Here is a 14521-nt window from a genome sequence, read left to right on the forward strand (position 1 = left end):
ATGGAGACAATCCAGAACCTAACAATTAATAAATTCAAAAACAAAAAGTCTGATAAGACCAACGAATCCGATTACAGTCCAAGTCGTATTCAGAAAAGCCGAACGCTAAGAGATTAGAAAGTAAGGCGCTAAAAATGCTGCGGAACACGTGAAAACCACGTGCCTCACTGTAGTTCAAAAAAGGGAAACGCAAGGCCACCGCGACACAAGATCGTGATTCATTTTTCCTTTCTTTGTTTTAACAGTTTAAACGGTAATTTTAAATTACACGCCGTTAAAAATTAGAAGTGGTTACTGTAGTAAGTATATAGTAAGCCTGAAAGACTCGCTCATTTTCTCTCTCTTACCAAGCTTATTGTTGTTTTTCTCCAGGGTTTTCTTTTCCAGGTTTGTTTGGGGTTTCAGGTTAGCTTGGAGAAAAAAAAATTGGTATGGAAGAAACAGTAAAGATGGAAGCAGAAGAGGGAAATCTGAACAGAACGACATCATTTGAAGAAGAGAATCTGAAATCTGTACGTGAAGAAGACGTAACCTTAGCTCAATTATCTTTCTCATCTCCTTCAAGTCCGCCTCGTCCTCTTGCTTCCTTTTCTGCGGTCTGGTTTTTTCTTTCTTTTTCTCTCTGTCTGTCTGTTTCCGTTTCCATTACATTTTCTGCATGTTAGGAGAAAGAATAGCGAAATGAGAGTTCAGATCTATTTGTTTTTGTTTCTGTTCAATTTGAGATAGTGGTTAATTATGTTCATGCCGGCCAAGCTTGGAATGCATGACGTTTTTATTTCCGATTGTTGTGTGCGTCAAAAAACTTAATTAGCTTGTAATTTTGATTCTGGCTTCGATTTCAGGGAATGGAGAGAAGTGAAAAGCGTGTTAAGGTCAAGAGAAGGTACTCGGATTCCAAAACTAAGCATGTAAGACTTTATTATGCTTATTTAGGTCTTGTTAATTTAAATGCGAGATATGTATTCTTATATCTAAAAATCTTGATGAATGCAATGCCTGTCAAGCTATTATTAAGCTCCTTACATGCTTATTTCAAAGCATAATGCAGACTGAGACACCATAGTACTACTTACTTCACTAATTTTTGATGACATGTTAACTACTTAACTGACCTTGCTTTGTGTCATAAACATTTTCTCATCAATCTTATTTAACAACTAACTCTGTAGCTCTTAGGTATGCCATGATTCCCTTTTGTTAGTCTCTTTCAGATCATTTTGTCTGCTTGAGCTGGTATGTGAGCTATAAGCTTTATTTATACAAGAAATTAGGGATAAATGGATAATGTTGTTATATGATCATATGTGGTTCCGTTCGCCACTAGTTATTTGTTAAATAAGGGTAGTACTTCAATGGTGTTGCTGCTTAAGTTGTATACTACTGCCATTTTAATGATTTTTTTTTTTTGGAACAGGCAATAACGGGTCATGCAGGGAAGTGTATATGGTGAGTTCAGAATCTGAAATGCCCATCTGATGTTCAATTTTTTATGATAATTTTTGGGTTTTAAGATTTGACTTTATTTATGTTTATTCTGTTTCTGTTATTCTGAAGCTGTGGGAAAAGTAAGCCTGCAATTGATAGATTAACAAATCCCGGAGAAGTTAAGTCAGCTGCCATGATTCGTGCAGAGGAAGTTCAATCAAATCTAGAATCAACATACCCTAGCTTTGTGAAATCTTTGGTCAGATCACATGTTGGTAGTTGTTTTTGGATGGTAAGACACTGAAATTCCATGAATCTGAGTTAAATGTATATCCATTTGATATTTGATTATAATTCTTTTTATTGTTACTCTTATAGGGACTTCCTGGACCATTCTGCAGAGCACACTTACCACGTGAGGACACGGTCGTCTTTTTGGAAGATGAGTGCGGGAAAGTAATGGGCATGAAATACATTGGGTATAAGACAGGATTGAGTGCTGGTTGGAGGCAGTTTGCCGTTGCACACCAATTGCTTGAGGGAGATGTGCTGGTCTTTCAGTTAATTGGACCTTGCAAATTTAAGGTGATGATTTGACTTGCCTTTGTTATGTCCCTGTTGACTGTTTTGCAAGCATAGGCATTTTTCATTTTCTGTGCAGATATAACGATAAAATAGTTATAGGGAACATACAAATTTCTACGTCATGTCTAAATGACTCCTATGTGCATCAGCATTGTAAATTTTAAGTTTTGGAGCAAGCTGACATCTTTGGCCATTATTATGGAACTTACTGGAGTGATTGATAATGAATGTGTACAAAAGAATGGGAATAATGTCCATTTCTTTCATGTGAATATAATTCTGAATTCGTGAAGTAACTCAATTATGTCAAATTGAGATCAGGTAGTAATAGCGCATGATCTTCAGAAAGGTCCACAGACTATGATTGGGATAAAATTAAGTCTGTGCATGCTTTCAGTTGATCTGCTACCAGCAATTGGCAAGTGTTTGGTTGTAGAGTCAATAGCATATCACTTATAGTCATAGATAAAGTGTCAAGGATAATGTTCTATACAAAGTTCTGCTTTCCGGAGAGAACGTAACATTAGAAGTCATGGGAAAAATATATATATGAAGTTTTCTGAACCAAATTAATCAAGTGTCTGGGTTAGAGATATCTTGGATAATGTAAAGTAGATGTCGTTCAAGATCATCCAAGAGAGAAACCATTAATCAGAAGTTGAGTTTAGTAGAGGTCAAAATTCTGTGTGAACGATGATCGCAATTAGCTATAAGGTGGATTGATCCTAGAATGGCATGTATTACATGTCTGAGATTGGAGAAAAAGGGAGTATATAGTTGAATCCAGATAATATATTGCCCAACTTGACTGGTTTTGTCAGGCTCCTTTGCTTAGCTCGTTTATTTAGGAACAAGCTAAGCTTGAACTTGACCTCTTTAGTGACTATATGCGGAGCTCAGACTTAGCTTTATTTAAGTATAACAAGCTTGAATTTAGCTCATTTTAAAAAGCTTAAAAATAAGGTCCAGTGCAGGTCATTAACCTAAACAAACAATCTTTCATCTTGCGAGCTCAACTCATTTGTAGCCCTAGGCAGAGCAATTATTAAACCTTATTCCCTTAAACCTGAGTCGAGAGATAATTATTCAATTTGCATAGTTTGGAGATATTCTAAATTTTGTAAAATACATTGAGTGGAAATCATCTAGAAAATGAGTTGACTAGTTAGGGATTGAGGCTATTAGTACTTTGTTGAAGTGTAATAACAAGCTGCCTCCTTTAGGTTAGTGACCCTGAATATAGACAGAAATATGGCTAAAAGAATAAGGTATCCTCAAAGAGACTGAATTCAGGCCTTCTCAAATTCATGATTTATTTGCTAGAATCAGTCTCATTTATGATATTATTGAGTCTGTATTACCAAGTATGTATTTATGTTCCTTAAGCCCAATGAATTAGGATGAATAATTGTTACCAAGATGTTGCTCTTAAAAATCTACAAGCTCTGGTATTTCGGGCTATATTGATGATACAATTTCCCATATATAACAGTATTTTATTTTCATGTGGTGGAACCTGGTTACTTGGGTTTTATTGCTTGCCATCTTGCACAGTTAATTTTGGCTCTTTCCATTACAACGCTCTGATTTTTTACTCGAGTAATTTGAACCATTTGAATTTTACTGTTCTAAGAGTTGCTGCTAGGCTTCTGTATGCTTGCTCAATAAACTATGCTGAGACAAGTGGTCTCTGCTACAAGAAGTACCAGATTGGTAATTCTCTTGCATCCAAACTTACCCTTTCACTCCATTTCCATGTAGGGAAAATCTGATCCATTTTGTTTGCATACCAGAATTTGCTTACATGAAATGCAACACATTCTAGAGAGGTAGCGTTGAGGGCTGTTAAACATTAACTGAACCATTAACCCTTAACGTTGTTTAAATCTAATGTCCCCAGTTAAAAACATCCCATAATAAAATATATTTCACTACCTTGCCTGGAAAAAGATCACCGTAATCATGCTCAAACACCTGATCCCTTTACAGGGCACGTTACATCATCTGCTGTTTATCTATCAAATAAATCTCAAAGCAATGTCAACAAACAAAAAGTTTTCCTTGCTATTTAGGGAGTTCCTTCTTGTTAAACCCAGTTCCAAGTACTTAAGTTCCAAATTTAGAAAAAATTTGGAAATTTGACCAAAAGTTATCTGTAAGGCCTGGGCATGCATGCTAATTGACCTTCTTATGAACAAGCATGAAACGTAGAAGCGATGGTGCATGTGCATTTTATGCTGTAGAATTTAGAATTATATTGGCTACAGTTTTAAAATGTAAGGTTAGTATGGTCGGCGGATTTATTTGCAAATGTTGGTTTGCGAAAGAGCATGTCATGATCCAGTTTCCAAAAAAATGTTTGAGAATGAGCATTGCATTGGCTCTTTCCATGCCTGGCCTTCAGCTGGCTAACAAAGCAACAGCTACTGCAAACTGAGTTTTGTTTTGTCTTCTTCTTTTACCTTATTTGCTTCATTCTATCAAAGTTAGGGAAACGTTTATTTACTCAAGTATGGTCGTCCTAATATCCCCCTTGGCTTGAATCTGGCAGAAAGAATGGTGGGGTTGTAGTGGGATGGAGAGAGAGATGTGGAACTCCGCATTGTACCTTTTGTTGTAGCTAAATAAATTGCTTGTCCTTGCCCCATGACAAGGTATTTGCTTTCATCTATTTTCCAGGTTTACATAATAAGGGCGAATGATCTGGCTGAAGTGGATGGGGCTCTAGGCCTGCTAACTTTGGATCCTCAAATAAAACAGAATGATGCAGGCAAGTTGGTTGATGTCTTTGTCTTGCAAAATTTTCTATCCTGTATGTCTTTATTAACGGATCCATACTGCATTTGGATGCCAAAAATTGAAACAATTAAAGATAATGCAGAAATGGCAACGGTAGCTTGTACAAGTGCAAAGAGGAAACGTCCTAGGTCACTTCCATTGGCTGTTGTCCAAAAGAACAATAAGAAGTCTAGTCGGTCAAGATTATCAGTTCCCAAGACTGGGCAACTAGCTGAGCAATCCGAAAATGACAGTGAAGAAGTTGGTTCAGAAGTTCTAGAAGGTTTCAAGTTGTCATTGCCTGCTGTTCAATTTGAAGATGTAAAAAGCTTTGAGAATTTCAACATTCTAGTTGATGGTTTAGTTCTAGATTCTGAACTATCTGAAGACATTAGAAGAAAGTACTACAAGCTCTGCTGCAGTCAAAATGCCTTTCTTCATGAAAGTCTTATCAAGGGTATCAATTTTAAGTTGATTGCAGGAATTATTTCTGAAACTGTTAATATTGCTGATGCCATTAGAGCTTCTAATCTTACCACCTCAAGCGATGAATTTGATACTTGGGACAAGACTCTGAATGCCTCAGAACAGTTTGGCATGAAGGTTGGATTTTTACGTGCTAGGTTGAGCCAGCTTGTAAGCCTCGCCTTTGATTCAGAAGGTGCTACAAAGACAAGGAGGTACATAGAAGCAAGAACTGAGCGAGTGAACACAGAAGACGAGATAAGAAATCTTGAAGCAAAGCTTGAGGAATTGAAAGCCGCTAATGAAAAGTTTGGTGCTGATATTGAAAGTCTCAAGTTAAAAGCTGAAAGCTATGAGATCAAGTTCCAGGAAGAAGTTCTTGCTCCATGGTGATGTATCCTTGTGATGTGCCATCAATGTAATTTTTATCTATCGTATGCCTTGTTTTTTCAAATATTCATAATCTTACCTGGTGGCTTGAAAATTTGTGTGGATGAAATGGTATAACTGCTTGACAATAGTGACAACATTGTAAACATTGTTCTAACATGCTGTAACAATTTGGGATTTAATGTGTGTAGACCATGCAGTAGCATTGTAGGATTTTAAGTGTGAAGATAATGTTATAACTTTCTTGGACTTTATGCTTAGGACATCATTGCTGTGTAGCTTTGAGAGGAGAATTGTTTAGTGTCTCTCCGTGGCCTGGATTTTATTTTGTCATCACTAATGAGGATATATCAATGCCAGCAGCATTAGCCTTATTGATGTTTCTATACTAGGTTTTTGATCTTTTTTTATGCTAATTTGACTTATAAAATTTTATGTATTTACTCTGAATTGTCATTAAAACATAATTCTATAAAAAAGATGTGATGAGATTTAGACATTAAAATTTCACTTTACAAATATTATCTTCTAAATTTGATTAAAATATAAAGAAAGCTAAGCAAGCTATATGGAATAGTTTGTTAGTTTGTTACGTATTTGTTATTTGTAAGAAAGCTAAGCCAGTTGTATGGGATAGTTTGTTAGTTTGTTATGTATCTGTTAGTTCCTATCTTTAGATCAGTTCTTTTACTATTGTTCCTTTCGTTCCCTTTTGTAATCTGGAACTATAAATAAGAGAAAAGCATCTCCTATAGGTTTGCTGTTTTTGTGCTATTAATCAATTTTCTTCTTTCATTTTTTGTTTCTCTTCATGGTATCAGAGCAGTTAGCTCGATCCAGATTTTTCTAAAAAAACACTCGAATTCTTAAAACATAATGGCAGAAACAGGAGATTCAATTCCTGCAAATACAATAACCATTGCTGTTGATTCTTCAAACAGTAGCCAAGAAACAAATCATTCACAAAACAACGATTCATCAGGAATGCATCTTATTTCTATTCTCTTGAATGAAAATAATTACATACCTTGGAATAGATCCATGAAACTAGCTCTTGGAGCTAAAGATAAACTCGGTTACATCAATGGTGAGAATGCAGAACCGGCATCAACTGCTAAGGAATATAAACTGTGGAAAAAAACTGATTGTCTAATAGCTGCTTGGATTTTGAAGTCTATTTCAAAGGAGCATGCAGAGGGATTCATCTATTGCAGCTTTGCTAAGGATCTATGGGAAGAAATACAAGAAAGGCTTGGAGAGAGTAATGGTCCTCTGGAATATCAAATTCAGCTAGAAATTAACAATCTCAAACAAGGTAATATGTCTGTGTCTCTCTATTATACCAAATTGAAGAAATTATGGGATGAAATGAGTAGTATGGTGCCTATACCTCACTGTGATTGTACTGGATGCAACTGTGATGTTATGAAACAAATAAATGTTATGATAAACAGGAGTAGAGTGATGCAATTCCTCATGGGACTTAATGATACTTTTGAACATGTTCGAGGTAATTTATTGTTGCTAGATCCGTTACCTAGTGTTAATAAGATCTATTCTATGGTCTTAAGGGATGAAAGGCAGAAAATTATTTATAATAGCACTCCTAACAATACAGAAGTTGCTGCTGCAATGGTTGTGAGGGGTGCTAATTTGAAATATGAAAATATAGAGAACAAAATTAAGAAGGATGTTAATAAGTACTGCACTCATTGCAAGAAGAATGACTATTTAAGAGAAGAATGTTTTAAACTAATTGGCTATCCTAACTGAACGAAAGAAAAATTTAATCAGTAAAACAATAAGAAAGGAAATTGGAACAGAACTCAAAACAGATTTGCTGCTCAAATTAGTGTGCCAGAAGCTGACAATCCTTTTGAGGAAGAAAGTACCAATTCTACTTCCAACAATCCTGAACTCAGCAATATGATATATAATATGGTGCAACAAGAAATACAGAAGATGCTGAAGGGCAAGAATACCATTGAAGCAAATTTTGCTAGTGCCATTGATTATGCAGGTAATATTTTATCTTAAGTTTTTTCAGCGCAATGTGGTAGTGATATTGATAAATATATTATTGATTCTGGAGCCACTAATCACATGTCACCATCTGCTTCTCATTTCCATAATTTAACTAAAATACCTGTCAATTTGCTTATTCATTTACCAAATGGTCAAACATCTTCTGTTAGCAACACAGGATCAGTTTCCTTGCATTCTAAAATGCATCTAAAACAAGTCCTTCATGTTCTTGATTTTAAATATAATTTGATGTCTATCAATAAACTTACTAAATCAGCAAACATCAAATAACTTTTTATCCTAATGGTTAAATTTTCCAGGACCAGAATGAGAACATTCTTGCCATAGGGAGAGAGAGCAAGGGGCTTTATCTTCTAGAATGTAGTAGTTTTGTTTTTAGTAAAGCAGAATTAAATTATATTACTAGTTTTTGTTCTTACAGTAGGAATCTTCAAGAAGTTTTGGCTGTAAATAAGAAACCTGCAGTTTATGCAGCTAGTAAACATATTATCAGCTCTGCCATTTGGCACTCTAGACTTGGACATGCTTCATATTCTAAACTTGTTCATATTTCAGAACTCAATGTTAAAGCAACCGATTCTGATCAATTATGTCATATCTGTCCTTTAGCTAAACAACATAGATTGCCTTTCTCTGCTAATGAGATCAAAACTGAAAAATCTTTTGAATTAATTCATATGGATCTTTGGGGACCTTACAAACAAGCATCTCTTACAGGGGCTCATTACTTCTTGACTATTGTTGATGATTATACTAGGGCAACTTGGACTTTTCTTTTAAAAGATAAAACATAAGTGTTTAACACTTCTGAAACCTTTTTGAACATAGTGAAAACTCAATTCACTCAACCTGTCAAAATGGTTCGTACTGACAATGGGACTGAATTTGTCAATTTAAATTTTATATCTCTTTTGCAAAAACATGGTATAATTCATCAGAAAACTGCTCCTTATTCTCCACAGCAAAATGGGGTAGTTGAGAGAAAACATAAACATATCCTACAAGTTGCTAAGGCCATCAGGTTTCAAGCTTCTTTACCAATAGATTTTTGGGGTGAGTGTGTGTTAACAGCAACTTATTTGATTAATTTATTGCCTTCTGCTGTCTTAAACTGGTCAACACCTTATGAACTACTATTCCGAAAAACTCCTCCATATTCTAGATTAAGAATCTTTGGTTGTCTATGCTATGCTGTAAGTACAAAACCTCATAAGTCAAAATTTGCTGCTAGATCAATCAAATGTGTTTTTTTTAGGATATCCACCTGGACAAAAAGCTTATAAATTGCTTGACCTAGAAAACAAAAGGATAATCATAAATAGAGATGTTATCTTTCATGAAAATTATTTTCCTTACAAAATAAGTCCCCTTTCTGCTTCTCATTCACCATGTTTGTCCTTCAACATAGATGAAAATCATAATGAGCAGTTAAAATCTGATATTAGTAATTCTATACATTCATTTCCTATTGAGTCTTCTCTTGATATTACTCCTTCTGAGTCCTCCCCCTCTTCCATTGAGATAGCTTCACCTACTCATTCTTTTGTTCCTAGAAATATTGATCATGCTGACCATATTTCCACTCCTCAAGTCACAACAAAAAGTGGCAGAGTGAGTAAACCTCCAAGCTGGCTCCAAGACTTTGTCATTCCTATAAAACCAAATCTCAAATCGGTTAACACTGCTTTTATAGGCTCAGCTTTTACACAACCCATTTTCTCATCTGCTTACTTATCCTTTCTGGCTCAAATTCACACTGACTATGAACCAACACATTACTACCAAGCTTGTAAGGATGAAAGGTGGTTGCAGACTATGAATGAGGAGCTTCATGCCTTGGAGAGGAATGATACCTGGGTTCTCACTACTTTACCTCCAAGTAAGAAAGTTATTCATACAAAATGGGTTTACAAGATCAAAAGAAAAAGTGATGGCAGCATTGACAAATTCAAGGCCAGACTTGTAGCAAAGGGGTATAGTCAACTGGAAGGCATAGACTTCCACGACAGTTTTTCACTAGTGGCAAAATTGGTTACTGTCAGGCTGTTCTTAATCATTGTTGTGCATTTTAATTGGCCTTTGCACCAAATTGATATAAACAATGCTTTTTTACATGGTTATGTGGATGAAGAAATATTTTTGCAGCCGCCACTTGGTTATTCAAAAGCAAAATCTTCCGAAGTCTGTAAGTTAAATAGGTCCTTATATGGGCTTAAACAGGCTTCGAGACAATGGAACATTGAATTCACCACTACTCTCTTGGAGCTTGGTTTTAAGCAATCATCTAATGATTACTGTCTATTTATAAGACACACTGATGAACATTTTACAGCTACAATAGTGTATGTTGATGATGTTTTACTCACTAGCAATTCAGAGGATGCCATTCAATCTATCAACCAGAGAAAATATATCTTGGACACTTTATAAGATGCAAGCTTGTCAAATGCTAAGGAGGCCAATACTCCTTTGCCTTCAGGTGTTAAATTTAGTAGCTCGGATTCCGCTCAAATGGCATCTCCTGATCGCTTTTGAAGATTGATTAGCAGGTTACTATATCTCAATTTATCCAGGCCTGATATCTCATTTTCTATTTAACAGTTGAGTCAGTTCATGCAAGCACCAACATAAAATCAGTGGAATGCAGCCCTTCATCTTCTTATATATCTGAAAGGAACACTCTTTCAGAGTTTATTTCTCCCTGCTGGCACTTCTCTTCAGCTCATAGCCTTTTGTGATGCTGACTGAGCAGCTTATTCAGACACGCGCAGATCCATCACAGGTTTTTACATCTTTTTTGGGAACTCTCTCCTTTCTTGGAAGGCCAAGAAGCAAAGCACCATCTCAAAATCTTCTGCAGAAGCTGAGTACCGTAGTATGTCTAATACTGCCTATGAGGTTCAATGGATCAGTTACTTATTGCAGGATTTTGGTCTCAAGCTCAATGTTCCCATTCCTCTGTACTGTGATAATAAAGCTGCCATTCATATAGCTTCGAATCCTGTTTTTCATAAACGAACCAAGCATTTAGACATTGATTGCCATCTCGTTCGGAATCAACTGAAGGCTGGTTTTCTTGTTCCCACTCATGTTCCTTCTAAACAACAAGTGGCAGACATCCTGACTAAGTGTTTACCTCAGTCACAACATCACTATCTTTGCTCCAAATTGGGATTTACCAAACCAATCTCCAACTTGACGGGGGGATAAAGAAAGCTAAGCCAGCTGTATGGGATAATTTTTTAGTTTATTATGTATCTGGTAGTTCATATCTTTAGATCGGTTCTTTTACTATTGTTCCTTTTGTTCTCTTTTGTAATCTGGAACTATAAATAAGAGAAAAACATTTGTTATAGGTGTGCTGTTATGGCTCCCATTAATCAATTTTCTTCTTTTATTTTTTGTTTCTCTTCAAATTACTAGATATATATTCTAAAATTTTATTATGATCACAAAATATTTTGTTAGATGATAAATTATCCAAAATTACTTATTAAAAATTTATTTAATATCAAGTATCGATCACATAAAAAAAATTGAAAAAACATGGGGTGTAAATAAAAATGACTAAAACAATAAAATATAATGTACTCCTTTTGTTCATATTGTTTAGCAAGGTCGTTCATAACTCGTCTCATCCGTTCAAATTTTTTAATTACATGAGTTTCCAAATTTTATTTTTCATTGGTCCAGGTTTTTCAATAATCACTGAAGGAAAATTTAGCCATTATGGTCCGGTGTTAGTTCAGCGGGACGTTTCCCGTGAACAACAATACATGTGATCATCTTATGGTGGAAAGAATTGGCAAGAGCTTCTTTGTTGATATCGCCTACGAGAACCTGCCCGCCTATCATTCCACATGCTCCAATATATCTGGACAGGTTCTACTTCTGAATTCATGGGCTTATTGTTGTCGTCGGCGTCCAAAACTTGAAGCTGGCTTGGGTTTAAAGATATTGCATGTTCTTAAACTCTTCTATGCTTTATAAGCTAGTTGCATCCCCGATCATGAACGAAGGCTTTGTCTTTGAAATTTTATGCTCTCGTTTTCTCGATTGCACAAAACAGCCACGAGTTATTATTTTTTCGCTTTGAAGCTCTCTGAAATCAAATTTTCTGGATTTACATCCCCATGCACAATGGATGCTGAATTTCTAGCATGACAATTGGTTGGGCAACACCTTCGCCTCTCGGCTTAATCTTCCCCTCCATCTATGCAAATTTTTGGCAGGACTACTCTCGATCAGATTACTATATTGATAGGGTATGGAGGCTGCCTCAGTTTCTCTACATTTCTTATCCATCTTTAGCAGAGGAAATTGAACAGGTTAGCGCATCCTACCTTCCTTCAGATGTTCTTGTTTGTTCCGGTTCAACAGATGGGAAAGTTACTTCTAAATCAATGAGTTTCTTCGCCACTCCTAAACTCCGAAGGACTGGTGTGAAGCTAGTTTGAAGTTTTATTTACCTCCTTCTAGATCTCTATTCTGCTGGAAAATAGTATTCAACAAGGTTTCTACTGATGACAGTTTGCGAGCTTAGGGTATGTACATTGCTCGGCTTTGCAGATTGTGTTGGCATACTTATGAAAGCACCACGCATGTCTTTGTAGAATGTCCTTATTCCATTAGTCTATGGACAGTTCTTGGGGAGTGTTTTAGAATTCGGAGTCCAGTGTCGGGCTGCACTCTTTGGGAGCTTTTTAATGCGGCCAGATGTCACTCTTTCAGCTCTCAAATCAAACCTCTCTTTATTACATCCATTGCTCTAGTTTTCTGGGCTATATGGCATTGCTAGAAACCAACCAACTTGCTTTTGCAAATATGTATAAGTCTATCTTTGTCTCGCTGCTGCGATTTATCAACAAAGCAACTAAAGAGTGTGAAATGTTCAAGGTCGGCTTCGCATATAAATCTCAATATGAGCTTTTAACTTTGAAGATGCTTTATGTTGCTTTTATTCCTATTAAGACTCCATCTATTTTGTGTGTTACTTAGCAACCTCCTCACCTGGGTTGGTTGAAGCTTAATACGGATGGGTCTGCTCGAAGAGCTCCTGGTTCTTCAGGTGCAAGTAGAGTGTTTCGGAATTGCAGAGGTTCTATTAAAGGTTCTTTTGCCCTTCCTTTAGGCAATGGTTTTGCTTTTGAAGCAAATTTGGAGGCTACAATTTAGAAATTAATAAAGCTTAGGAATATGATTAGCACAATATTTAGTTAGAAAGTGACTCAAACTTATGTTGTCCACCTTTTTAAGTACATCCTATCGGATTGGTCTAGGTGTCTCGATCCTATCTCTCCCATGCAATTCTGTTGCTTCTCAAATTTACCACGAGGGTAGTTAATGGTGTTGCTGACAGGCCGACTCGAACAAGCGATTCTCCTTGATCGAGAGGCATGGTGGTTCCCAACCTCCAACTTCTACTTCCACCTCTTTAGCTCATGATTTTCAGATCTAAGGACACTAGATTTTCTTGATTGTTTTCCTTTTGCTTGTTTCTTGTATTTTTTTCTTTTTTTATTAATAACATTTTGGTGGGTCTGATAACGTCAGGTGCTATGAGAGTAGCATAGCCTAGCCGGGATGCTCAAGTCCACCTCTAAAGTCATTTTTCAATAGTTTTAAAGAAATCACAATTTAATATTTATGAGATTTCATAATAAGAAACTAAAGAGAAATATGACCAATAATTTTTAAGTCATTATCCATATATGTTATACTTTTTATTTTAAAGAATAATTTTGTAAAATATAACTCTAATAGATTCTTTATTTTTTAAATGTAAAGGAGATAGTTGATTCGACTATCTATATTTGTATTTGACATTGATTCAATTTTTATTTTATATTATTTTTTGAGTTTATTTATGTAAAAAAATATATGTAAATTGATGAATTTTTTTTAAAAAATTTGAAAAAAGCAGTTTATAAAAATTAAAAAAAAATCAATATTAAATTAAAATATCCAGATTTACTTTTTGAACACAACAATGATTCTAAACAGACCCTGTATTTGGAAACTCAAATTTCAGTCTCTATTTTAAATTTAATAAATATACTATAAGTTTCTATTCACTTTCAACACAAACATTCAAAGAGTCCTCCATCTTTGATCGTATTTCAAAAAAGCCCCCTCCCTTGAATTGGATTAAGACGGACTGGGCTTAGTTGTCAGATATCACCAATTCAAATAATAAATTGTGATTAATTTGTGCCTCAAGAATTTATTGTTCTAGGAACTCATGATTCATCTGTCCTTCAATGTTTAACTACGAGGGAAGCAGTAATTTGTGCTCAGACCATGAGTTGGAATTTTTTCATTTTTTAGATGTGATGCTAAGATCATTATTGATTTTATTAATAACCTAGTTGTTTTGTGACAGCGGATACATGAATAAATTAAATTACATATTAGAATATGACATGATTGATAATATGTATATAATGAATTAGAATAATAATACAAGGTGTATTTTAGTTATTTAATTTAGGAGTTAGAGGAAATTTAGAATTAAAATATGTTGGATATAAAGAAATTTTAGAACATATGACCTTCTAACAAAATTTTAGATTTATTAAGGGAATAAAATCGCGAGACGAGAGGATCATAGCAAACAATATTTTATTTGATTAGATTTTGAATCATTACAGGTGATATTAGAATAGAACCCATATGATAGATACGTGATTCAAAAACAAACTAACATAAACTATAGTATATGACAATTTAATCTAAAAAAACGTTTTGTAGTAGTTTTTTAAAATGGCAGCATTTTAAGACATAAGAATATATGAATGAATCGAATTATACATAAAAAAGAAATAAGAAA

General features: G+C 35.1%; 2 protein-coding genes across 4 annotated transcripts; both read left to right on the forward strand.

Annotated features, from left to right (window-relative positions):
- Window positions 1–321: 321 nt before the first annotated feature.
- LOC8262876 (B3 domain-containing protein Os01g0234100) lies at window positions 322–5900 on the forward strand. Of its 3 annotated transcripts, none has more exons than XM_015722039.2 (7): window positions 322–596; window positions 846–911; window positions 1418–1449; window positions 1558–1720; window positions 1807–2013; window positions 4693–4783; window positions 4886–5900. In XM_015722039.2, exons 1-7 carry the CDS (start codon window positions 432–434, stop codon window positions 5647–5649), a joined length of 1488 nt encoding a protein of 495 aa, XP_015577525.1. In that variant the 5' UTR covers window positions 322–431; the 3' UTR covers window positions 5650–5900. The 3 variants fall into 3 exon arrangements, with proteins under 3 accessions (XP_015577525.1, XP_048232532.1, XP_015577526.1); XM_048376575.1 differs by having other exon boundaries at window positions 322–512; XM_015722040.2 differs by having other exon boundaries at window positions 323–596; window positions 4895–5900.
- Window positions 5901–6032: 132 nt separating this feature from the next.
- LOC8262877 lies at window positions 6033–11047 on the forward strand. Its single transcript, XM_015721996.2, has 2 exons — window positions 6033–6961; window positions 10294–11047. Exons 1-2 carry the CDS (start codon window positions 6523–6525, stop codon window positions 10428–10430), a joined length of 576 nt encoding a protein of 191 aa, XP_015577482.1. The 5' UTR covers window positions 6033–6522; the 3' UTR covers window positions 10431–11047.
- Window positions 11048–14521: the final 3474 nt, after the last annotated feature.

The sequence above is a fragment of the Ricinus communis genome, chromosome 7, assembly GCF_019578655.1.
Source record: "Ricinus communis isolate WT05 ecotype wild-type chromosome 7, ASM1957865v1, whole genome shotgun sequence".
NCBI lineage: Eukaryota > Viridiplantae > Streptophyta > Magnoliopsida > Malpighiales > Euphorbiaceae > Ricinus > Ricinus communis.

Excerpts from the sequence above, each read along its gene's own strand:
- LOC8262876 (XM_015722039.2), top strand. The coding sequence starts at position 432 with ATGGAAGAAACAGTAAAGATGGAAGCAGAAGAGGGAAATCTGAACAGA. Across the intron at positions 912-1,417 it reads CGGATTCCAAAACTAAGCAT|GCAATAACGGGTCATGCAGG; the intron begins GTAAGACTTTAT and ends TTTTTGGAACAG. Across the intron at positions 1,450-1,557 it reads CATGCAGGGAAGTGTATATG|CTGTGGGAAAAGTAAGCCTG; the intron begins GTGAGTTCAGAA and ends GTTATTCTGAAG.
- LOC8262877 (XM_015721996.2), top strand. The coding sequence starts at position 6,523 with ATGGCAGAAACAGGAGATTCAATTCCTGCAAATACAATAACCATTGCT. Across the intron at positions 6,962-10,293 it reads AATTAACAATCTCAAACAAG|TTGAGTCAGTTCATGCAAGC; the intron begins GTAATATGTCTG and ends TCTATTTAACAG.